Source organism: Cyprinodon tularosa, unplaced genomic scaffold (assembly GCF_016077235.1).
Source record: "Cyprinodon tularosa strain WSP-4 unplaced genomic scaffold, ASM1607723v1 ctg173, whole genome shotgun sequence".
NCBI lineage: Eukaryota > Metazoa > Chordata > Actinopteri > Cyprinodontiformes > Cyprinodontidae > Cyprinodon > Cyprinodon tularosa.
Genome location: NW_024038559.1, coordinates 738,741 through 763,223, shown reverse-complemented (window position 1 = coordinate 763,223; position 24,483 = coordinate 738,741). Strand labels below are relative to the sequence as shown.

General features: G+C 38.8%; 1 protein-coding gene across 1 annotated transcript in view; it reads right to left on the bottom strand.

The window, feature by feature from the left end:
- syne1a (spectrin repeat containing, nuclear envelope 1a) overlaps positions 1-24,483 on the bottom strand; it is a 157,311-nt gene that overhangs the window by 85,678 nt on the left and 47,150 nt on the right. The window contains exons 46-59 of the mRNA XM_038281639.1: positions 23,127-23,334; positions 22,386-22,498; positions 21,992-22,197; positions 21,754-21,915; positions 21,383-21,662; positions 21,009-21,181; positions 18,107-18,416; positions 17,848-18,012; positions 14,559-14,918; positions 13,110-13,246; positions 6,476-6,653; positions 4,434-4,616; positions 2,830-2,973; positions 1,485-1,640 (exon numbers count right to left, since the gene is read on the bottom strand). Coding sequence (XP_038137567.1) covers positions 1,485-1,640; positions 2,830-2,973; positions 4,434-4,616; positions 6,476-6,653; positions 13,110-13,246; positions 14,559-14,918; positions 17,848-18,012; positions 18,107-18,416; positions 21,009-21,181; positions 21,383-21,662; positions 21,754-21,915; positions 21,992-22,197; positions 22,386-22,498; positions 23,127-23,334 — 2,775 coding nt within the window. The remainder of the gene's footprint in view (positions 1-1,484; positions 1,641-2,829; positions 2,974-4,433; positions 4,617-6,475; positions 6,654-13,109; positions 13,247-14,558; positions 14,919-17,847; positions 18,013-18,106; positions 18,417-21,008; positions 21,182-21,382; positions 21,663-21,753; positions 21,916-21,991; positions 22,198-22,385; positions 22,499-23,126; positions 23,335-24,483) is intronic.

Sequence of the window (24,483 nt, the reverse complement as noted above, 5' to 3'; positions counted from 1 at the left end):
GGTTCACTAAGGCTGTAAGTAAATGAGAGAGAGTAAGAACTTCAGCACATAACAGCAAGGTTAAACAGCGTACTAACAAACTGCTAAATTTAATCTTTTTGAGGTTCCAACCTCTGCCTTTATGATATATTCATTAATCTGAAAGCTTGGAGCTAGGTCTGGGCAATATGGCTTAAAAATTGAATCTCAGATTTTTAACTATCAAATTTCATTTAATGATTATTTAACTTCAATAAATTTTATAACAAAAATGGCAAATGATATAAACTACTTTCAAAAACTAGCTTTTATTTCAATCATTCTTTTTCCCCTTTTTCATGTTGATGAAGCTGCAACCTCAGGAACCCTGAGGAGGTTAGCTGGACTAGTATGATCTGCTAAATTACATTAGATATTTATTTGTAGAGAGGCACCAAAAAAATAAAATTTTAACTAATAAAATATGGTTTTTCAACCCTGAAAAATAACTGGTTGGATATTCAAAACTTAAATAATGAAATTCTTGTGCATAGAAAATTTTATACATCGATTTTATCAGTAAATCAACCAGCCCTACTTGGAGCCTTTTGAAAAGTCGGGGTAAAAGAAAGAATACACATGGAGTCTGCTATTTAGCTATGTTACCAATCACTACCTGGGAAGATGGTGGCTCAGATAACTGCTGTGGTTCTTGCTCTTTATGATTTTTTGTGTTTTAAACAAATTATAAACATTATAGCCAGAACACACAGGCTTAAAAACTGCTTCCTCCGACAAAGCTGTAAAAAGCAATCGCCACACCTCATAGTCAATTTCATGACCAATGTCTGTTCATAGGCTACAACATCCCCATGTACATATTTTCATACTTCTCCTCAGGAATGTTTTTTAGCTAGTTATCCACTTTTGTTCTCGATGTGTCTTATAAATTCCATGTGTTTTAATCTTTTTTGTCCGTGTTCTATTTATGTGAATTCCAGGCCGAGTGTCCGGCAAATAATTCCATTATGGGTTCCAATGAGAATAAGATTTTCGATTATGAATTCTATAAAATGCTGAAAACAATTTATATTGATAAGTTTTTTGCCTCTGTACACATGGACCGTTTCACATCACCCAACCTCCTAAAACATATTAAAAGACTAGTTAAGGGATGGAACCAAGAGAAAACATTAATTTACATTTTTATATCCTTTTATATAAAATAAAGAAAACAGGAAATGACCAAACTTGGTAACGGCAGGTCAAAGCTCCACAAAACCAGTAGTTAAGAATATAACCATCAAAGTTCCAAACCTGTACAGCAAAAGTTTTTACCAGACATGCATTGATAAAATATTGCGACATTGCATGACTTAACAGTAAACACAGTGAAAAGTATTTATTTACAGACAGTTGAATGATTCCTATTAGCAGAACACGAATCATGCTGAGCATGCTGCTGCATTTCTGCAACAAAGGCATGAGTAAGAATATACGGGGCTGCAGAGTGGAAGCAGTGTTACCTTGGTTAGGTTACTGAGGGATAGGTACTGCGCTGACAGCTGAGATACTCTGTGGACGAAGCCCTTTCCAGCTGCTTGTCCCTCCCAGAGATGATGAGCTTTATCCCTCAGCCTGTCCAGCTCTACCTCTCGACTAGCCATCTCCTCCAGCACAGACTTTACAGCGTAAGAGGAGGGAAGGTAAAAGAGAGACGGAGCAACGTGATGTTAGTAGTTCAAGTTTGAGAGTGACAGATTGCAAAGGAGTCAATATTAGCTATGTTATATTAAAAAAAGTGCTTTTTTTTTCTCGACAGACACATGAGGAGCAGAGTGGGATGCAGGATTGAGTGACAAAAAAAAAAAGTAACATAACCATTTCAGAACATAGAAAACCATAATGCAAACATCAGCAAATGTTCCGGTAGATGTTCCCCTTTAAAATAGAAATGCTGTGATCCATTTGGACACCGCCGTACAGCACAGGGAAAAATCTGAAGGTGGGGGGTACTGTAGTGACAGGATAAAGAGGACCAACACAGGTACAAACACTGTAGCCTGCAAGTATTGTATTGTATTGTATTTCAGGTGCTGCGAGGGGGGGGGTGCAGAAATGTAATTACTGGCAGGGACACACAAAAGGCAACGATGGGAGGTGTAGCAGCAGCAGAACAAATACAAAAATAGACACAATGATAAGCACAGTGCTTTGAGATGGGCTTGATATAGTTTTTCTATGTTGTCAATTTTATCTCTTTGATGCTTCGTGCCTCTCTTCTGCTCCTGTATCTGCCAGACACTGTTATCGCTTCTAGAAAAAAAGGCCTTTTAGCCACGCAGCACTTCAGCTCTGACAGAAAGGAGAATTAATTAGATTTCTGGACTTCTCCTCTGACTATTGTGTCAAGATGCAGCTCTATTTTGATCCACTGGTCCTCAGCTAATGTAATTAGGTCCTTCTTTTGCTCCCTAAGGATTTCAAATTTGTACTTTAGGGATTCATATCTAATGGAGAGGTAACCATTTATTACCCTACTTAATATTCACTTTGTGTTGTAAAGACAAGGCTTGTTGAAATGAAAACAGGAAATGAGAAAATACCAGGGATACCAGCTTGAAAGAGAAATATGAAAAGCTCCCTCTCTGTATAAAACTGTTTCAGATGCATTTGAATTAATAATGCCCTCAAGATATATGAAATGAATTGTTGCAGGAGTGACCATGAAATGATGCAAAACTAACATATGGCCTCATGAATATCCAGAATAATTATAACAGTAATGTATTTTTTTTGAAAGCAAACTGTAATGCATCAGAGAACATTATTCAAGCAAGTGTATGAAAAGGACTTTGGGCGACAAAACACCTGCAGTTTGCTGAGCTCCTGTTTCTTGGTCGGAAGGTCGTGCAGGCGGGCCGTACTCTCCTGGACTCTGGACTCTGTGCTGTTGAGCCAGTCCTGTAGGGGCTCAGCACTGGCTTCAAACTCAGACATCTGAGACTGAAGGTTCTAGAAAATGTAGCACAAGCACAGAAGTGTCTCACTGCACAGGAAACATATATCCATTATACTCTGAAATGAAATCTGCAGGGTTGTCCTGATACAAATATTTCATATCCGATATGATACAGATATTGCAGCTTTGAGTATTAACCGATACTGATGTTGAGCTAATACGAATAAAAGTAGATGGAAGGAAAGTAATCATATCAGTTAGCTTATATCTGAGATTTTAGATTAAGGCCATCATATTCCGATATAAACCTTTTAGATGATATCAGACATCCCCATTATTTATGTAATTGAAAAAAAAAAATACATTTAAAAAGAGTTTAAAACTGAACTGCCTCTTTAAATCTATCTTTTTATCTAATAAAATACGTTAGACCAAAACACCTTTAGTTTCCCCCTGATTAGTACATGTACAGTGTGTATATATATCTCAGTATAAGCACAGCTGTATTGTGAAGGTCTCAGATGCCTGAACATTAGTGAACAAACGAAATTACAAAGATTGGAAAAACATAGCATACAACAACAGCGACAAACAAAGAGAAGTTTAATAAAATAAGATAGCACAAACTATCTACTGCAAATGAATAGTTTTGCAGAATTAAGATGACCAGCTTAAATGAGTCTGGGCAAAAACAGCATTTATTCCAAGTGGTAGCCAAGAGGCCCTTAGCAACACTGAGGGAGATTCAACGATCTAAAGACCAGGCAGGGGTGTCTGGTCACAAGACAGCTATTAATTGTAAACTGCATAATTCTGGCCTCTGTTGAAGAAATGGAAAGAAGAAAGTATTTGATGAAAGAAAAATTTTGCCACAAGCAACAAAGGCCAGAGAGTAATCAGAAGAAGGATCTCTGATGAGATTTAAGTAGTCGCCTTAAACACCATAGCTCAAATTAAACAGGGTGGTGGTTGTATAATACTGTGGGGAGGTTTTCCATTAGTGGGTACAGAGTTTCTGCAACTGAGTTAAATGCATTGCACTGCTGGGATATAGGATGCAAAACACTACATAAGCCTTGAGACTTGGCTGGAATATCATGATCCAACAGCTCTATACATACAGCATACTAAGGTAATGGTTGGATCAAAGAGTTTCAAGGCCTAGTCAAAGTACCCAGCTAAATCTAACACAAAACATGTGACATAAATTGGATCATTCTGTTAAGAAGAAACTACATTGTTTTGGTCTATTGTTGTAATCCTAATAAACACATTGAAGGATGTAGCTTTCATGAAAAAAAGTCAAAGGGGTAGGAGTACTTTCTGAAACACTATTGGAAAATATTTTAGCATTAGAAAAATCTCAATGTATTGCACAAAAATTGCACAAACGTCTATTCTGAGGTGGAAATGAAATAAATTACCCTGATGGTCTGCATTTATTTCAAATGAACAGCAGATTTTCTTTCTTGAAGTCATAATCAAAGTACGCTGGCACCCAAATAAAACCAACCTTGAGAGCATCTTCCCTCACTTGCAGGTTACTCATTAGGCTCTTCCAGTCCTCCCGGGCATTTGCCACCTTGGCCTTGATTCCCTCCACTCTATCTTTGGACACGACGGCCATCAGGAGCTCCCCGCTGGCTCCAACTGTACTGAGTCTGGCCTGGCCGTTCTCCCTGTCACTCAAGAACTCCTGAAGGGATGCATAAAGAAAGACAAAGGAACTGTCACTGTTTATACAAAAGGAGGGTGGTGTGAAAGGGAAATGAAAGAAAAATTGACTAAATGATAACTTATTCAGTTCCTTTTTTAAATATTTGCTGATATACTTTGTTAATCTTTATTTGGAATTTCAGGACATATATTGGGAAGTTGAAGACATTAGCGGTTCTCCTTGCAGAAGCACAGCGATGCTATCAGAGATGAGCAAAGTCAGTGACCCTGAAAGATGTTAGTTTCATACATAGCTACCCACTGACAATGTAAACGCATACAAAGGCACACACGCAGCCTCCGCAGCCACCCCTCCCTCAGAGCTGAGCTGATGACAGTCGCGCAGCAGGGACGGCTCCACCATCTGTGCAGTCAGCACATCGCTAACAGAGACTACCGCTACAGCCTCTTCAAACATGAGCTCGGAAAGTCTTTATCTCTTTATCGCTCGCTTTCTTTGTTTAGTCTGTCTGCTCTACATTCATATACCACCTAACCACTTACCACCATTCTGAGCCCGCTAGTGTAACTGTACAACACCAATTAAGCATGACACAGTGGATGCCCCGCGCCCCTCCCACGCCGACCCTCCTGGAGGTCAGCCATGTGGAAACATTGTTCCACATTCCTCACCAAGTCAATAATAAATAAAACATGATTGATTCAGTATTCCTCTATCCTCCATATTCTCCCCTAAAGATGTTTTTTAAACTGGTGAAAATGTTGAAAGGTAACTCTTTAGACATCTAGAAGGAGAAATATGATCTTTTAAAATAACTGTCTTTGACATATCTGCGGTCTTAGCTTACCTTATCCTGTGACCTCATGCCTACTAATTAAATTACTCATGAGGGTAAAATTTCACCTTACCGTCTTCAAACCAGAGTTAAGCAGTAGGAGAAACGCCACTTCTTTGATGCTTTTATAATGTGTGTGGATTTGGTCAGGCGACTGAGAGTTAATTAACTGTCAGGTTCCAGGTATGTGGAGGCGTCCACCTCAACTGATAAGCTCCTGAGTCTGAGCCAGAACCACGATGCGCTCTAAGGAAGCTCCCAGATGTGCCAAAGTCTTCCAGAAATATTAAAATTGGACTACAATGGCACAGGGACTTGCTGCGAAGCCCTTCTTCATCTCTTTAAAGCACATTTACACATTTCTAACTAATTGCAGCTAATAAAAATCCCACTAGTTTAACAAGCACACATGAGGCTAGTTTAAAGGAGGCATATTCAAATAGTCATCCCTGTGAGTAAGCTGCTATTGAAAGTGGATTGATTACACATTGATTACATCATTATTCCTCTCTTTGTAGATCTCATATTGCACACACTGTTAAATAAAGCACAGCTCTAGCATGTAGCCAGCAGCAATCAATTTGCAGCCTCGTCAAAGTTTCTGATCTTCTCTAAGTATTGGAGAAAAATACTTGCAGCTGGTTAATTTAATGCCACCAGACTTTAACATCAACAGATATTGATTGAAACTATAACTGCTACATTCAAGCTGACTGCTAGTTCATAGCAGTAACAACAAATGGTAATGTTTTGTTTCTGCTTTCCAGGCTGTGGGTCAGTGATCTCTGTCCTACAACTCACAAATGCTAAACAGGTTATTGAATATTTAAATTTAATATTCATTATTCATACAATGATCAGTTATTTTTTTATTTTCTGTGCACTGCATATTTAACATGCAGACAAACAAAATGCAGACAAACAAAATCAGTGCAATAATTGAATAGTTTAAAAGAAGTATATTTAAATTCTGCATGCAAGACTTGTAAATAAAGTACATATAATTACAAGAAAATGCTGCAATGTTTCCCGATTTGCTTACTTGGATTCTCTGCAAAGCGGTGGAGACCTCTGTGACAGTCTGCGGCACATCAAAGCATTTGGCGGTACTGATTTTGGCATTGACCAGCCATTGTTGGAAGTCTCTCAGCGCTGCACGGAACCTCTGCTCCAACAGGCGCTCCTTATTTTGACACTCCCGGGATGCACGGAGACTGAGGCTGCGGGGAAACAAGAGAGAAAAATCTTTAACATGTTGCTCACGGGCTGCAATCTTCATGGGGAAGTTTTTTTTTTTTTTTTTTAAGGGAAGCTAAAAACAGAGAAATTGCTGTTTATTTACTCCATGTTCATCAAAAGAAGGACCGTGTGCGTATCTATCATATTGTTCAAGCCCAACAGAGGAAAGGCATGTGGTTGTTTTTGAGAAACCTCCAGGTGGAGAAATGGCAAAGTGGGTGAAGTGGAATGAACGAATGCTGGGGCAAGGAGCGAAAAATGGGGGATGGTGGAAAACGGGCATCACATGGGAGGGGGGTGAGAGGCAACATATGACAGGGGCAAGAGTTCACAGGGGTGACATGATGGCGAGAACGAGGCATGACAGCCTGCTTCTGTAAGAAAACGTGTGAGATGGAGGTGAGGAAGTAGAACTTAGAAGGGCCTCAGGTTCATTGTTCTTTTGTTAAAGAACAAATAGAGACATACGGTAAATAAAATGAAATTCTGCAAGTTGAACACTTGCTCTGGATATACTGTAAAATACTTTAACTATATATATATATATATATATATATATATATATATATATATATATATATATATATATATATATATATATAGTTATATTGTTATATTATTATTCTTCAATACTATGGAACTATCTGTAACGTAAAAGAAAAAAACCTATTTACTGAATAAAATTGTAAGAAATGATCTGCATGGGTTAGTATTTGGTCCAATACCTTTAAGTTAAAGTGTTATTTAAAAAAAAAAGATAAAATATTTTGTAAGGTAGACCAATGCCAGTCATTGGTTTTGGTATTGCAGCTCTTTCCATCTGTTGATAAGTCTTTCCCATGTTCTTAAACATTAGGCTTCCATCACAAAATTTTCCACTATTTATGCATGCAAACAACTGCATCAATGATCAGTTATGTGAAATCAAATCCAGTCAGCTCGCTAAAGTTACAACTCTTTTAACAAAACGATTCATTAAAAATTAAATAAAATGCATCAATATAACATTTAGCGTTGTGCAGAGCAAAAATATTAATTTAATTGAAAAAGTATACATTAAACTAAAGAGCTTAAAAATAAAGCTCTATGTATGCCCAACAATGGTATAATAATGCTCCCAAGTAGTCAAATAATTGGCATTACGAAGTGTGGTAGGGGAGAGAATCTTTGCTAGAAGATATGTGAAGTGTAGCATGAGACTGAGACTTGTTATAAAGGAGATTGCTGCAACATTCAGTAGCGCTTGCATCAAATCACTGATGATGAAATCCGTAAGAAAATGTAATAATCATGCCAGATTTCCAGATGATCCATCATGTCCAAATGAAAATACATCAGCTGAACACACATAAAACATGTTTTAATGCATTGCTGAAGCATGATATATATTAAACTCAATTCATCTTCTTAAGGCAATTAAATGCAACACATGTGGAAGTGAAAAATGGCTAAAGATATATCTATATAGTAATAAGAATGTCAACAAGTATGGAAATTAAAACCTCAAGTGAACCCAAAATGCAAATTAAAGGTAAAAATAAAGAATATAAATATATATTTTTTACATCTTACCCATATTATTGATTTGTTATCAATTGAGCCATGAACTGAACATGCAAAAAATACAAACATACCAATACAAGTACATTTATATCTATATAATTGTTAAGTAAACTTTTTAAGCATCCTATATACATGGAATCAAAATGACTTTCTGTATTTTGTACAATACACTAACATGAGTATCGTTTACAAGCAAAAGAAAGCAGTTTACAGTAGATTGCTAACAATTATATATAGAAAAACAAAAATAAAAATCTCTACCATTCACCCCTAGTGTAGATTAAAGTAGGTTATCAAAGGGGGGAGACCGCTGAACAGTAGATAAGAGGTGGCCAGCTGTTTAACCATACTCTAGAGTCCACAGGGAGATGTAAAAAAACAAAAGGCAAACACCTAAATGGACACAGAAACAACCTTGAGTTTTAATGGAGTGATGAGAGCTTGAACGGCATGTCTGGAGGAGGCAGTTTTTTTTTTATGTGGTGACAGACAAAATTTGGTTTGTGCTACAAAAAAAGGAGGCAGCTTGCTCCTCCTTCATCTTCATCCTTGGACTCTTCTTTTTCTCTGTTCATTCTTCTTTTCAGAGCTTAATTCAGGGCAGGTGCAACAAGTGCACAGGCCAAGTCAGTGTCAGGCTGACAAGCGACACAATTATAGAAGCTTGTGCTTGCAAATCGACGCTCCAACAAAATTCAATGCAGAAGCATTTCAGGCAAGTTTACCTCAGCTCATTCTTTTGTTATTTCATGAACACACCCTAACATTTAATCAAAAAAGACTGAAAATATATGAACACTACCTTTAATTAATTTTCTGCACATCAGATAATGCTTGTGCATTTTTCAGTGAAGAACTCTGACCACAGAGTAACACAAACACAGTAAAGAAAATGCTAACATGTCACTTAGCAAACAGTGGCTCTACGGCTTCTATCAGTCTTTGCCAAATTAACATCATACACACATCTCTGTGATGAACACATGGGCTCACTACTTGTGTACTGTCACCAGCATGCAGGCAACCTGCTATGTGCATCTTTTTTGTGCAAAATTATTACTGCTGTTTTTCCTCTGCTAAGCTTGAATCATTTGCATTAAGTTTAGTTAATGTGGGAACTCTTCATCTGGTAGCAACCAATATAAATGGAGATGCAAACAACGGTATTACTGGTTGTGATACTAATACTGAGAACAGAAGAAAGTGTGACAGATAACATCTACTCTGCACTACATCTGTTTGATTTTGACAAAAAAAAAGAATTAAGATATTCTTGGATAATGGATAAAAACATGATTGTATAGTATAAAAAAGAAGACTAGTCGGGTCCAGTAGGTAATACACCCAAGCTGCGAGCTTGGGTGTATTACCAAGCTGTGATACATGACACGCACATCTGGGCCAGACCCACCCTGTGTTAGCGCTTTCTGTGAGGTGCACTGTTCTTGCTGAGTGTGGCTGAACCTAGCATTCCTTAGGTGCAAAGTCAGGACATTGGTTTGGATCTTACAGATTGGCTGTGTCAAATAGCAGTAATACTTTAAAAAATATATATATATTCTCTATGTTGGATTTTCTTTGGGCTCAGGCCAAAAGTTTAAGTGTGTTAGTTGGGCTTTGGTCAGGTCTGAGTTTATTGATTCTGATTTTTACTCAACCATAAATGCTCTTCCATCCAACGTTCACTGTCGCAGAAGTTTAATAATAATAATAATAATAATAATAAATCCAATTTGTACCGCACTTTTCATTAAGAAAAATCTCAAAGTGCTGTTTACTGTTGCATGAAAGAATGCTTACTTCTAGCTCACATGCATGGATTTGCGCAATAGTGCAATTCTTCTTTCCCTTCTGTGTGGCAGACCCAGTTTAGGCTGATTACCAATAACTACACTGCAAAAACTGTAAATCATCTTTTTTTTCTTGAATTGAGTAGATAAGTGAGACACACTGACAATGGAATAAGACAATTTACATTTAAAATAAGTAAAAGCAACTGCATAATTTTATTTCAAGTGCATTACTGTATATCTAATTATCTTATTTTAAGAGTAAATATCCTCATTCCATTGGCAGATCATCTAATTCACCAACTCAAATTAACACAATTATTTGTCCAGCCCTACACTTAGTTTGTTGCTTTTTGAATACAAGCTACCATTAGCAATCCAGTGCAGCTGCTTTATACCAAAGCTAGAACAGTGGCACCTGACTAGCTAAGAGATATTGTAGCCAATGTGTTCACAGTATTTTTCTTACTGGTTTTGCAATAAAGTTTTATCAATTAAATCATATATGAAAGATACAGTGTGTTATCTGTATGTAGTTAGCAATGGTTCACAGAACCAATAAGAGATCCCACTTTAGAAATTAAATGAAAGCTTAAACACAGCTTTAAACACACACCCAGCAAGAAGGTTTTGGGTTCAATTCTTGGCCCAGGGTCTTTCTGCATGGAGTTTGCATGTTCTCCACGTGCATGGATGGGTTCTCACCGGGTACTCCAGCTTCCTCCCACAGTTTATAAACATGAGTGTGACAACCCTGCTACTCACTGGCCTGTCGAGGGTGTACCCCGCCTCTCGCTCATAGACTGCCAGAGATAGGCACCAGGCATGCGGGAGATGATGGATGGATGGATGGATGGATGGATGGATGGATGGATGGATGGATGGATGGATGGATGGAAATACAGACTACTGTAAGTGCATCCATCACGAGACACTAATGTGTTTTCACTTTTTGGGTGACTCCATCAAGTCTTTGTATAAAACTAGACATGCTAGAAAGATGACAGCTAACATCAGTTAGTCAAGACAACAAAGTAGTAGGTCTTTTGCAGGACAAATATCTTAAAGGTATAGTGGAGGATGCTTTTTTTTTACAGGTTGATCATCAAAATGATCCTCCTAATTGTCAATCATTCTGATATGTTTACGTAAGGCAGTCCTAAGTGCTCGTCCCCATTTTTTAATTACCAGTGGTGAGTCTGAAAGTGGAAAAATTGCAAATCTTCTTCTGGAAACTAAGCTTGTATGAGCGATGCAAACAGCAACTTTTAAACAGAGTGTGCACGAGGAGAAATGGGTACAGGGTTGTGCATGTGCATTATTTTTTTCTTTAAGTGGAGAGGGCGGTCTTGTCAAAAATTTATCAAGATCCTCCACTACACCTTTAATGCTGCACTGTTATGGTAATGGAAATGAAACACGTCCACCTAGAATATAGTTGGTAACCATGGAGATTGAACCATGGATGGTAGACAGACATTGCATCAAAATGCGCTTTGAGAATCAACTGATCAAAAGGTAATCTGTCTTTTTTAAATTCTAACACTCATTGTCCAAACAAAAAACAAGAGCAAAAATGCTTTGCATTTAAAATATATAAATCTAATTAGATGATGATATACAATACATACTTGCCATACTTGTTAATATTGTACATTTCTAGACAGCTAATAGCTTATCAGTTCCTCCTTTTCAGGTATCTTGCGCGGTAAGTCAGTGAAAGAAAATTGATCCAAAATGTTATAAAATGATTAATAGATATTACATATAAACACTGGAGGTTTATAGCCATATAAGAAATGTCCCGAAATGTGCGATAGGCTACCTTTTTCATAGGCCAGTGAAACTATGAAAAACAGTACGATGTACATAAAAGGATTTTCTGCTACTTGGTAAGTTGCAGAAAAACACATGGTCTTACAAAATACTTCATGGAAAAGTAGAGCATGAGCAATAAAGCAAAACCAATACAGTTTAGATTAGATGGGGATTGGATCAAATTGTCCCATTGTCAAATGGGCTTTGTAAAATATATTAAGTATCTTGTTTTTTTAACTTTTTACTTAAAGAGATATTTTGGTTTTTACTGAAAAAATCTTATAGAAAGCCTTTTTATTTTACAATTTATGACGAAAGACTGACACCTCAGTAGTTCAGCGCCAACGCATTTATGAGCCTGTAGCCCATTATCATTGAATGTACTTCAGGTTGGAAGATTGCACCCTGTTCTGCGGATGTGACATCAAGAGGGACCATGTTAAATGGGTCCAATCTAGCAAACAATCGAATCGCTATATTTAAGACGGTTTTTGTGGATACTCGAAGCGACAGACATCCAGCCTATCTCCGACACCAATGGCAACTCCAAATAAGGTGAAAAAGAAGACAAAAATCCTTACGTACGAGGTGATACTATGAGAACAAGCAGAAGAGAGCTGCAGTTCTCTGTTTTGGCCACAGGTAGCAGTATCATTAAAAAACTGCGTAATGCCTCTTTAATAGGCAATCAGCATCCTTTTTAAAACTCCCTCTAAAGTTCAGTTGGATGCATTGAAAAAAAGAAAAACAAGACATGGAAAAAAATACAGAAAGTAAATGCTGTGTTTCACCGAATTAAGGATTCCATGACATTACTGTAACTCACCTATACACTATATTACTGTTGAATAATACAATACTGATTGTGATTAAACCATATTTTCCCATCGTCTTCCAAACCATGAGGTCCAAGCAACTCTCCCTGAACTTTAGCATCTTGATGACAAAATCAATATCGGATGTGGAAATGAAAGCTGGTTATAATAAACAAGTAATGAACAATGCAAGTTTCAATGATAGGGACCCGTTATATACCAAATATTCAAACTAAGCTCTTCTTTTCAATTAGAATACAGAACACATTGTCATTACTATGAGTGATTACTATGCTTACTATTATTTAGTATTTTAATATACGTAGAATTAGAGTCACTTCTCAATGGCATATTGATGATGAGCTTTGGTGCTTTGGAGCCAAACACATACATGCATACATGTTTATAGTCCTTCACTTCAACGCCACAGCATGAGAAAACCTCTTCTCACCTGTTGTGCTGTTTAATGATGGCAGTGACTCGGTCTGACTGCGAGCCCAGGTCCCTGGAGTATCGAACCAGGTCATTCAGTTGGCTTTTCAACTTGTCTGCCATCGACTCAGCGCTCTGCAAGTCCTCCAGAATATCCTAAACCATGCAAAACAGAAAGAAGCAAGCTCAGTTTGTCCATGCATGCTGAGGAGAGGCAGATCCAATCCAAAGACCTCAGTCTGTTCATTCCTATTCACACCCTGGCTCAAATCTTTTCACTCCTCTTGTATCCACATACTTAGACGCTCTAACACATACTCACAGTGTTGCTTCTTCAATGGCATTTCTGTTCTTCGAACAGTGTGACAGGAAGGAGCTGTGGATACCGTTCTCCCGCTCTCCTCAGCCTCCCTCACATTCTGCACTAACAGAGTCATGAAATCGTCTCCCATGAAATATGTACAAGCTCTGACTCTCACTCGTTTCTCTCCCTCTCTGACGTATCAAACAACCCTCCCTCCCTTCTCCTATGGACTCCTTAATCTCTTCTCCTCCTCCTCTCCCTCCTCCTATAAGCTTCTACTACTTTCTCTCTCCGCTCGCCCTCCTCCTACTCATTCGACTTATACCCTCTCACACATTTTCTTCCTCCCTCTACTCCTCTCCCAGTGGAATTCAGCTGTCAGCCCTCACAGACGCAGAAACGGTTCAAACGCACGCAAACAAGCGCGCAACGAAAACACGGCCGGACACAGGAAACAAGCTGCTGGAAGGAGGAGAAAGGAGCGGAGGAGGGGGACGACAAAAAACTCCTCCTCTGTTCTTTGACAGCCCCACAAATTGAGGAAAGCAGTAGAGAGGAGCGGCAGATGAAGTCTCGGGAGGAGATGTGAGGTTGAGCATGCTGGCACGGCCCTGACAATGAGGAGCAATTGTCAAACTGTAAACATCCCGTTGAGGTTGGCGACAGAGCAGCAGGGGAGGTGAGGAGCAGGGGGGATCAAGGCGTAATCTCAGCAACCAAAAAAAGAAAAGACTGCTCCTTTTATTTCCAGCAAGATGAGTTAAGATTGAGGGAAAACAAAATAACAATAAGGGTAAGTGTTTGGAGAGGAGAGATAGGGGGAAATAATGGCAATAAAAAACAAAAACAGGCAGATATGGGAGGAGGCAGAAGACTATAGGAAACTGATGGGATTGTAGCTGTCATTATTTCCTCCCAGTTAAGCTGATGTGACAAACTAATCTGTTTTTAGGGTTTAGTAATAGAATGGGTAATTACTCCTGGATGAATGCAGAGGATTTATACAGAATGTGTCTACATGTTTGCCTTTTTATTAAACAATGTTAATGACTTTCTCTGCATGCATACAAACATTTCAACATTCCAGTCAGTTTCTTTTTCTAAATAAACTATTGTTTAAGGATGAGTTCAGATTACCATGAAGACTATTTAAACATATATTACCTTAGCCATCTTCCATCCCTCTACTGCATCTTCACCGCTGCTCCATCCCTCAGCCTTAACCAGCTCCTGGTTCCACTGCCTCAGACGTCCATCAAACTCTTTCAGCCTTTCCTCAAGGCAGGCGGTTAGATGTTCGTACTCTTCTTCTGAAGCTTCGGCAGCAGCCAGGGCCCCCTCCAGGCCATCTCTGGCCCTTAGGGCAGCTCCCTCCCACTGCTCCAGGGCGTGTGACAGCGCCCCCAGCTGTCTGTCCATGGCCTCGCAGCCCCCCGCCGCTGTATGCTCCGCCGTGGCCGCCGCGCTGCGTCGGACCCGACTGAGGCGCTCTCGGCCCTCCAGGAGTCGACACTTCACACGCTCCTGGAGAGAGGGAAAGGAAAGTTGCTAGGGAAACTGTGGCTAAGGAAACTGCACTCTCAGGATGCGTGGTCTGTGTTTAAAGCTGTGGAGCTTTTCTCTCATGTCTCCAGCTCCATCTATTTTTATCATCATGTCTGAGTCTTTGATTCCTCCTGCTCTTCATCAGTCCTGATTATTTTTCTTCTGTCATTTCTGGGATGTTTCTGGGATGCTTGACCCCCCCACTCTACCCCACCCAGCATCTGCTTTTAAGTGAAAAAAACACTTTAGAGAGATGAAGAGCAGCCAGTGACAAAAAGAGCATCCGATCAGTGTGAGAACAGACAGTTAACAGCTTTAACTTTGTACCTACAAGACATCAAGTCTCCAAAATGCTTTATCCACTCTATAGCTCAGTAAACACACATTCATAATGTGATAATTAGGACCCATGTGAAAAATCTAAATGCAAATCAATGTCTCCCCACATATTTTCTCACCACAGTAGCTGAGAATTATTTAACAGACAGAAGGATTAGTGCTGATTTCTGCTTGTAAATTAATTAGCAGTAAATGGTAGCAAAAAAAAAAAAAATAGATACTTGGCACTGATATGAAAAAACAAACATAAAACCACAAAATTTTCCACCTGGATTGATTCTCTACATAGAAAGAGTTTCATATGGTTGCTTTATCATAAACGTTACCATTTTTATAGGAATAATTTTGAGCATACATTTCCTATAACTTAGCTAAAGTATGCATTTTTTTGATTTTTTTTTTTTTATATATCTATGCCCATTAAGCTAAATAGACTAATCTGACTTCCTAGGGATGACCTGATGCATTGAATTGTTGTGTTTTCTAATAGATAAAATATATTGTTCTAATTTAACTAGTTTTATGGGAGAAAAAAATCTACAAATATTAGCAACACCGTTGCTGTCACCATCTACTTTAGGAATCTACTTAGTAGGGAATCAATTTTTTATGAGAACCAAAACTGGCATGTAAGGGGTTTTAGTATCTTTAAACACATTATTTGTTATGGAATGAGAAATTTAACAGCAGCATTATTATCCTAATATCCTTGATAAGGATTTTGTGCCTGAGGGAAGAAGCTGGAACATTTTTTGTTGTTGTTTGCAGACAAAAAAAGAACTATATATATTTGAATCAATGCTGCCAATTTCTGACACTACCAAGCCACCTTACAAGGAATAGGTGTGTGTTCCTGATTGGCTAGCTGAGTGATTTTACAGGCAATGTGAGGTCCGGTTGTTGTAAAGTAAGGACATTTTCTCTGGCCTTACAAAATATTTTGCCAGGGGTTAAGTTTAGAGCTAAGGTGTGAATTGAGTTTAGATAAGGGTTAGGATGAGGTGTGCACCAGTTATGGTTAGGTTAGGGTCCTTTTAAGGTTAGGCCATAGAAAGCGTTGAAAATGACTGAAAACCAAGTCAAGTCAAAGGGAGCCAACATTGATCCTCACTACAGATAGCAAGACATGAATGTGTGTGTGGTGATTCAGATTTTATACACAGGTTTGAGATTACAGCTGAATTCCCTAAAGACATAAACTTTAACACTTTTTAATGGGTGCAAATTACAAAAACAACAGTCAATCCAAAAATCTGCTATGCTTAACTTGCAGACAAAAAGTCATCTGTTTAATTAAGTAGTGATTATTGGATGCATAACAAAGCAAAAACGTTGCTGATAATGCAAGTTGGATTGTAAATTTAAAGACGTATGTCACCTATTTCCAACCCTTGTAGAATATTAACTGTAGGTTACCAACATGTCGGCCAGCTGATACTTTGGCCAAAAATAATTTTTTTCTGTTTTATCGACATTTTCCAATATGTGCAAAGGTTTGCTGATTCATAAATGAATTACATCACGTGAAGCACATGCATTGACACTCCCTACATTCGATAGCCTTTTCCAATGGTTTGTTTGATTTGTTAATAAATGTTTCTCTCTTTATTTCATTTTTTTTTCATTTGGTTGTATAACATTTGTTATCATATCAGGAAAAAAATAAATATCAGCTCCAAGAATCACCCAAAAACATTGGCAATACATATTGAGAGTTGGTTAGATTAAAAATAATTGGTATCTGCGTCAGTTTAAAAAACGGTTTTGGTCGATCTCTATTTTCATCTACAATCATATTAACACAACAAAACTAAATACACAAATAAAAGGAACAGACAAATATTGTCTTTGTTTTCATGAATTTGTAAAAAGTTATTTTAATCTTACAAGATCTTCATTATTCTACAGCTACTGCCGATTAAATAATTTTTACTGAAATTAAGTTAAACAATGTCAAATTAAATTCATTTAAACTACAGATGTGCATCTCTTAAGGTGTTGAGGTGCTGAATGGATACATTAGGATTTTTAAGTCTTTAACTGGATTAAGAAACAACATGTTATTTGCCTTAAATTTCATAAAATCCAGGTAAAATTATGGATCAAATACTTAATGTGTAGGTCGTAAAAATTGTTTTTTCTGTATTCACACAATTATCTCTATCCCCATCAAGGTAACTCTAGAGGTTCTTTCTTTCAACATCAATATTTCTTGAATTTTACCTTTGCATTTATGTAAAGTTGACCCAAATTAGTCTACATTTTTATGGTACTTCAGGAATCTAATTTCTAATCAACAGGTAAAACATCACAAAGAACTCAGTATTGGTATTAGGCCAGTTTAACCCTGATCAGTACATCTCTACTCCAATGGTAAGCCTTATAACCCTTTTTTTATTTGGCCGTCATGCCTGCCAGACTAAATTTTTCCCTAATTCTAGTTCAAAGACATTCTATTTGCTTTGATTTTTTTTAAATATATATATATATATATATTTAGAAAAATAAAAATAAATAAAACAGAACTATCAATAGTATTTAAACTATTTCTTTTTAGCATTTTCCTCACCTTTACTTCTAAGAGTTTTTTTCTGACAGAGGTAGAGTCTCCTGATGTATCAGACCAATGCTGTAGCTCCTCCCCTGCAGACATCAGCCAATCAGTGAGCTCACGAACAGCCTCCAGATAGTCCTGGTGCTCCAACACCACCACCTGAGCCAGACGAACTCTCTCCTACAAAACACACATACAAAGTTTAAGTTTTCAGATTTCTTTTTTTTTTTACAGAAAAACAACTAGAAAATGTGAAAAAAAAGGTTTTATTCACCTCAACCAAAGCAGTGAGATGATCACACTGCATCTGTAGCTGAGTGCGAGCGCCATGATTGAAGCTGGCATCACCTGTCTTCTTATAAAGTTCTCGGGCTTTTTCTTCCAGGCTGGAGAGCGCCATCTGGTGGTCTTCCAGGTCAGCCATTAGGGCTCTGAGTCGCTCTAATTGCGAGGCCTTCTCTCTGGGTCCTGGCTGCGGTGGGAGCGGGGCACACACCTCCCTTTTCACAGCTTCCATCCAGTTTTGGAGCTGAGCAGCACTCTCGAGGTATCCCCCCCACTGAGACACAGTCCACTCTAATCGACTAGAAGGAAAAGACATCTCTGTTTTTATCTTTGACTTCAATATTTGAATGAAAAAACGTGTTCCACATGAAAGCAAAGGGAAACCCTGAAAAACACAATTTACAAGATATGTTTTATGACTTTAAAACATGATCTAAAGATTTTTAGATCCAATAAGATTGTTTATAATCTTAAATCTTGAGTGTATTTTTCTAAATTGTCAGTAGTTCTGGCCAAGTGTTTTATCCTCTTCTATAAGAGGGTTCAAAGACAGACAAAGATGCACACCCATAATTTTCCTTGCCATCTGTCTACCCCACGTGAACAAACAGCAATATCCACACACGGGCAGATCTCCTTCACCTGCTCCCCCTCGCCTCCTGTTCCCTCATTCCCCTTAAAACATAAACACCCCACCACCACCAGTGACCCACTGTTTGCCATCCCCCATTTAGCCTCTAATGAGATCAATTTTTTTCCTAACAGGAACTATAATTGCTCAATTAAATACACACGCAAACCAGGCCATGTGCATGCTAAGGCACGTACACACATTAAGAGGGCAAACTAAGACATATCAATCAGATTTAAAAAACAAGAGGAATATTTCTCATCATGTATTTACCTTAATGGTAATTAATAGCAATGACACACAATTCATCATGATGAAAACAACAAGCTCCCCACTGTGAGGAGTTTGTTTCACGCAGATGAGTTGTCTCTAAAATCTTTGAATGGAAGGAAAAGAAAAAAAAGATCAAAAGATTTTAAGAAATGTCTTAAGCAACAATATTAATGCCAAGGCACAGCAACCTAGACAATCTTTTATTTCCTAGTGGATCATCTTCTTCTAATTGTCAATCATTCTGCTGATAAGTTTACATAAGACCTTCCTACTCGCTCGTCCAGTTAGCTATCTTTTTCTGCGCATGCGCACTTTCAGGCATATATCTGTGATGAGCTATGGTTTCAGACAGTCTTTGAAGCTGTGGAATCATATTTTTCCTTGGCCTGTTTGTGAGATAAAATGTTTAAAAGTGTGCTTTTTCTCTGCCTGAATCAGGTTGATTATTTAGAAGCCTGAGAGGTTTCCTCCCTAGTTTAGATAAGAAGGAAAAGTTTTCACTGTGTTCAAAGTTCTCACGTCCTGTTTATGGTATGGATGGGAAACAGTTGTCTGAAGTATTTATCTGACTAAATTTATGTCCTTGATGAACTGAAGAAACAATGTTTATGTGTGTGGAGTCTCTTTATATGCAGGGGTGGGTTGCTGAACACCCCAGAGCCACACTGAGAGCTGTATTCAGCTGTTTTGTGTCGTTCTCCTCTGCAGGGTAAAATACATGTTTTTCTTCCTTGCATATCAACTCTCAGTACTCATTTTTACTTCACAAAGCTCACCTTTCTCTCAGTGGGTCTTTGAAAATGGCCAAGGGTTGTTCAGACACAGTAAGCTTGTACAGTATGAGCTATGAGAACAGCAAGTTTTAACAGAGCGTTCACTAGGAAAATTGGGCTCCCTTTCAGGAGTGGGTACAGGGTTGTGCATGACATGTTTTTTTTTTAAGTGGAGAGGGCGGATCTTTTAAAAAACTTTGTGAAAATCCTCCACTATACCTTTAATGTAACCTGCAATAATAGTGTTGCTGAAGTATAAGGACCAAAGGTTTAACGTTTTCTAAAGACTCCAATGTAAGTTTCCCTGTTGAATAAAGGCTGTCATACAGCATAATGCTTATTTTCTACCACATTCAGCAGTCGTATAAAATCCATTCATATAACCAAAGGTTAGTTTAAGAAAAATGTATTTTAGGATGCAGGAATTGACCCTGCAGGGCTGCAGTGGCGCAGGCGGTAGCACTGCTGCCTTGCAGCAAGAAGGTATGATTCCCGGCCTGGAGTCGTTGTGCATGGAATTTGCATTTTCTCCGCATGCATGTTCTCCAGCTTCCTCCCACAGTCCAAAAACATGACTGTTAGGTTAATTGGCTTCATTAAATTCTCCTTAGGTGTGAGTGTGTGGGTGAATGGTTGTTTGTCCTGTTTGTCTCTGTGTTGCCCTGGGATGGACTGGCACCCTGTCCAGGGTGTACCCCGCCTCTCGCCTATTGACAGCTGGAGATAGACACCAGCACCCCTTGCGATTCCACTTGAGGAAGCGTGACGGAAAATGGATGGATGATGGAATTCCACCTGCAACCGGAGGGTTGCCAGTTTGAACCCCAGCTGTGATTGTCTGCGTCGTTGTGGCCGCGTGGTGTTTGTGTGCAATATCCTTGCTAAAATGTAGCTCAATATGGCTTTTTTAAGGCTGTTTATCCTCCAATGTTTTCAAAGAAACCTCCAAAACATTCACAGAATATATGCTAAGATTTAAAAGATAAAGAGGTGAAGGTGATTTTCTCCTTAAATACAGAAGGTAGCTGTATAGAGTGGATTTTATTTATGGGTATAAGCGTAAAAAAAAAACTTTGTTTTACCATCATGGACCATTCTCTGTTGATCCTTCAGATAAAATCAAATGAAATCCAGTAATTGTGGTCGTAAAGTAACAAAATGTTAAAAGCTTGAACGTGTACAAACAGTTGAAGATGGTGTTTTATGTGGGATACCTGTGGCAGCTCATTGCAGTAACCAATAGCGTGGCCCATGCATCTTCCACTTCCTGCAGCTGAGAGCGGATCCCTTCCTGTCCACCGGCTCCATAGTTACGCAGGGTGAGCTCAGCCTTACCCATCACCATATTTAACTTCACCTCCCCCTCTCCCTTCAAAAGCAGGATGTCCTGTGCAAACAGAGCAGAGTCTTTGGAAACGGGAACTAGACAAAGGATTAAGGCATGTTTTCTAAAACAAACAGCCCCCTCTTGTGTCTGCTGCAATAAAAATGAGTGAGAGCCGTTTGTAAAGACAAACATTTGCATATTGGAAGCAAAGGGGAATTTATATTTTTTTAAACATATTGTTCTCCACTCCCTGTGTCTCACCTGCACAGTCTCCAGTTTCTTCTCTAACTGTTCTTTGGTTCCAATCGTGCTGTCTACAGTACCCAATCTCTCTTGGATCTCCTCCAGCCAGGCCCAAACTCCCTGGAGGGCATCTCCAAAGGCCTGGCTCTCCTGGCAGCCCCGTAGTCTCTCTCTGGCTGCCTTCAGGAGAGCTTGATACTCCATCTGGAGCTGGGCTTTTACTCTGACCTCTTCTCCTGTACCACGGCCGGATTCAGAAAGAGCCTGGGCCTCCAGACAAACACGCTCAATAGACTCCCTAGATAAAAAGAAAAAAAAGCAGAAAATTACTCTGACAGTTGATCTTCCAGCATGTACAGCATATGGCCTTGGGCACCCTCTCCACAAACCTTTGCGCTATCAGCTCTTTATTTAAGTTCTCTATCCTCTGCAGCTCTTCTGTGGGATCGGCGGCTCCTCTCTGGCTCTCTACCACAATATCAGGCTCATTTTTAAGGCCGACCTTCATCTTCTTAAGCCATTCTCTTGTATTCTCCACACAACCATCAAAACTAACACAGGGACGAGGAAAACAGACATTAGATAAAGATTTTCAGTTGATATGACAGCAAAAGTCAGATAGCCTACTTCTTTAAAAGGTCAATGCTGTCTTTCAGGTCTAGCTGGCTCTGACAGCAGCAGTCCTGATAATTCTTCCATTCTTTCTGACAGGAAGAAAGACTTTCATGGATCTGTGCTGCTTCGACTTTGCTCAGGTGGAGCTGGAGCTTCCCGGCTTCTTTATGAATCTGAGAGAGACGCTCCTCACCCTCTGACGACTGCTCGAGTGAGATCTGTGGTCGAAGAGAGGAATGAGTTGCTTTAAGACTGACAGTTCTACATTAATAGAACTAAAAAATAACAAATTAATTTTAGATTAAATTGTTATTGCAATTAAAAAGGTCATGGGGTGTAAATACTTTTCGAAATCATTGATTACACAGAGAGAAACAAAGCGTTAGCATGTGAGATTTAACAGTACCTTCAGTCTCTGTAACTTGGCAGTAAGGAGGATGACATCTCCTGATTGATTGAAACAGTCTTTCAGCTCCAACTTCAGCTCTGACAGCCAGGACTTAAAGTTTTGAACAAGCCCTGTTTTGAGGAGAACAGATAGCAGATGAGCTTAAACTCAAAACATAAATAATGCTTTTTGACATTAAAGAATTGTGCACAGCAAAAAAAAAAAAAAAAAAAAAGAGGCAGAGAAGATTTAAAAGTCAAAGGAGGAGAAAAGCAAGGAGAGGTAATGTGCTGAGGCAGATGGGAAGTGTGGGCGTGTCCGCAGCATGCAGTGCTTGGCTGCCTTGGCAACAAGCCTGAAATGGCTCCCTCGAGAGCGGATGTGACGAAGGCGCCATCGCTCTCCGAGGCACAGGTGTGTGTCGGAGTGAAGAAAGCGTATCAGTGTACCTGACAATATGTGTGGACGGTGTGTGGGTTGTTGTGGGAGGACTGAGTGTGCTCTGGGGAAAAATGAAGGATAATCAACAGCAAATCTGTTGCACTGCTAACATGAAAGAATTACGCTGCATTGAGTAATTATGTTGTTTTCGATCGGCTGATTATGAGGCTTTAAGAAATGTTTTGAGTCTATTTCTGATTCTTCTGGATGAAGTGATGCTGACTGCTCTATTTGGATGAATTACTGTGTTTTACTGAAAAAAAAAACAAAAAAAACAAAACACTCCTCTAACGTAAGTCAATTTTTCAAGTGTCTCACCATTAAAGTGGAGCTGTAATCCTTCCTGGAGGCTGCCCCTGGTTCTGGCACAGCGATGGGCAACAACCTCTGTTCGCTTGGCGATGGAGGTGAGATCAGAGGAAAGGACCAAAAGCTCTTGAGATGGATGTGATCTGCTGAGGGAAGTCAGTGCATCTCTAGCTGAGTCCATGTCTGCCCTCTGCTGCTGCACAACACCCTGCAGGTCCTTCAATAGAAAAAGGGAGAAATCAAGAGTTATGACTGTTGCATTTTCTAAATCTGATTTACTGCCTCTATGCTGCACATGCAATGGCAGTTCCAGAAAACTTCAGAGGGGCGGCCAGGCGGGAATCAATATTTACTAAGGGGTGGCCTAAAACCAATAGGTGTCAAAACCAGTTGGGGATCAATCTATACTGATCATAACGTACCAAAAGGGCAGTGAATGCAAACACCTAGATTTTTCAACTGAAGACAACCCATTTTTTCATGAGGCCATTGATAATAGAGCTAAGTACATATTTATACGCTGGTGCTGTTTACATTGATTTATGGTTCTACAGAGGATGTTTAAAGAGTTGAGCACTTATTTATGTTTAATTACACACAAGACTCCGAGATGCCTGCAGAGGCAAACACTCCCCCATAAAACATTCATACTAATTATTTAAATACCATGAATTCTGCAGTAGTCCTGTTTTAATTCTAGAATTTTGTTGTAATTGGCTGTATCCGAATGTCTCCCCTAACCCCTAAATCCCTCAATCCCTATATCGATCTAGAATATGCATTTTTAAAGATTTACCACATGCAAAGTGAATTTCCACATCTGAAATAACTGTGGCCGTGGTTTTTGCATCTTTTTTTCAGTATACATCCATTGTAATCATCATTGTTGCCATAGAAGAAGTATTCGTACAATGCCAGATGAATACGGGAATGCAGACAGTCTTTATATGGTTAAACCAATCAAGAAAATAAACTTAAAATATAGTAGAATGTTTATGGAAAATCGAATATAAAAAGAAGGGTTGTTAGGGTGAGAGTAAGTATCTCTTTGCAGCAGGGATTTTTTTCTTGCGACAATTTAATCAAAGAATAACTTTACATAAAGTGCAGGTATGTTTAATTAAATATTTTTTTTGCACTTCATAAAATATTTATAATTATAACCTCCATCTCCATGGCTTTGAACCTCATTTTTCTTTTACAGACACTCTCAAACTGCCAGTAGAACACACACTGTGCTCGTTTTAACAGGTACAACCAAATCGGTTTGCATGTCTTAACGGCAATCTTTGTCATCCACAGCATGCTTACAAACAAAACAAATATATTTTGCAATTTAGCACCCTTATTTGAAAAACTTCGAAGA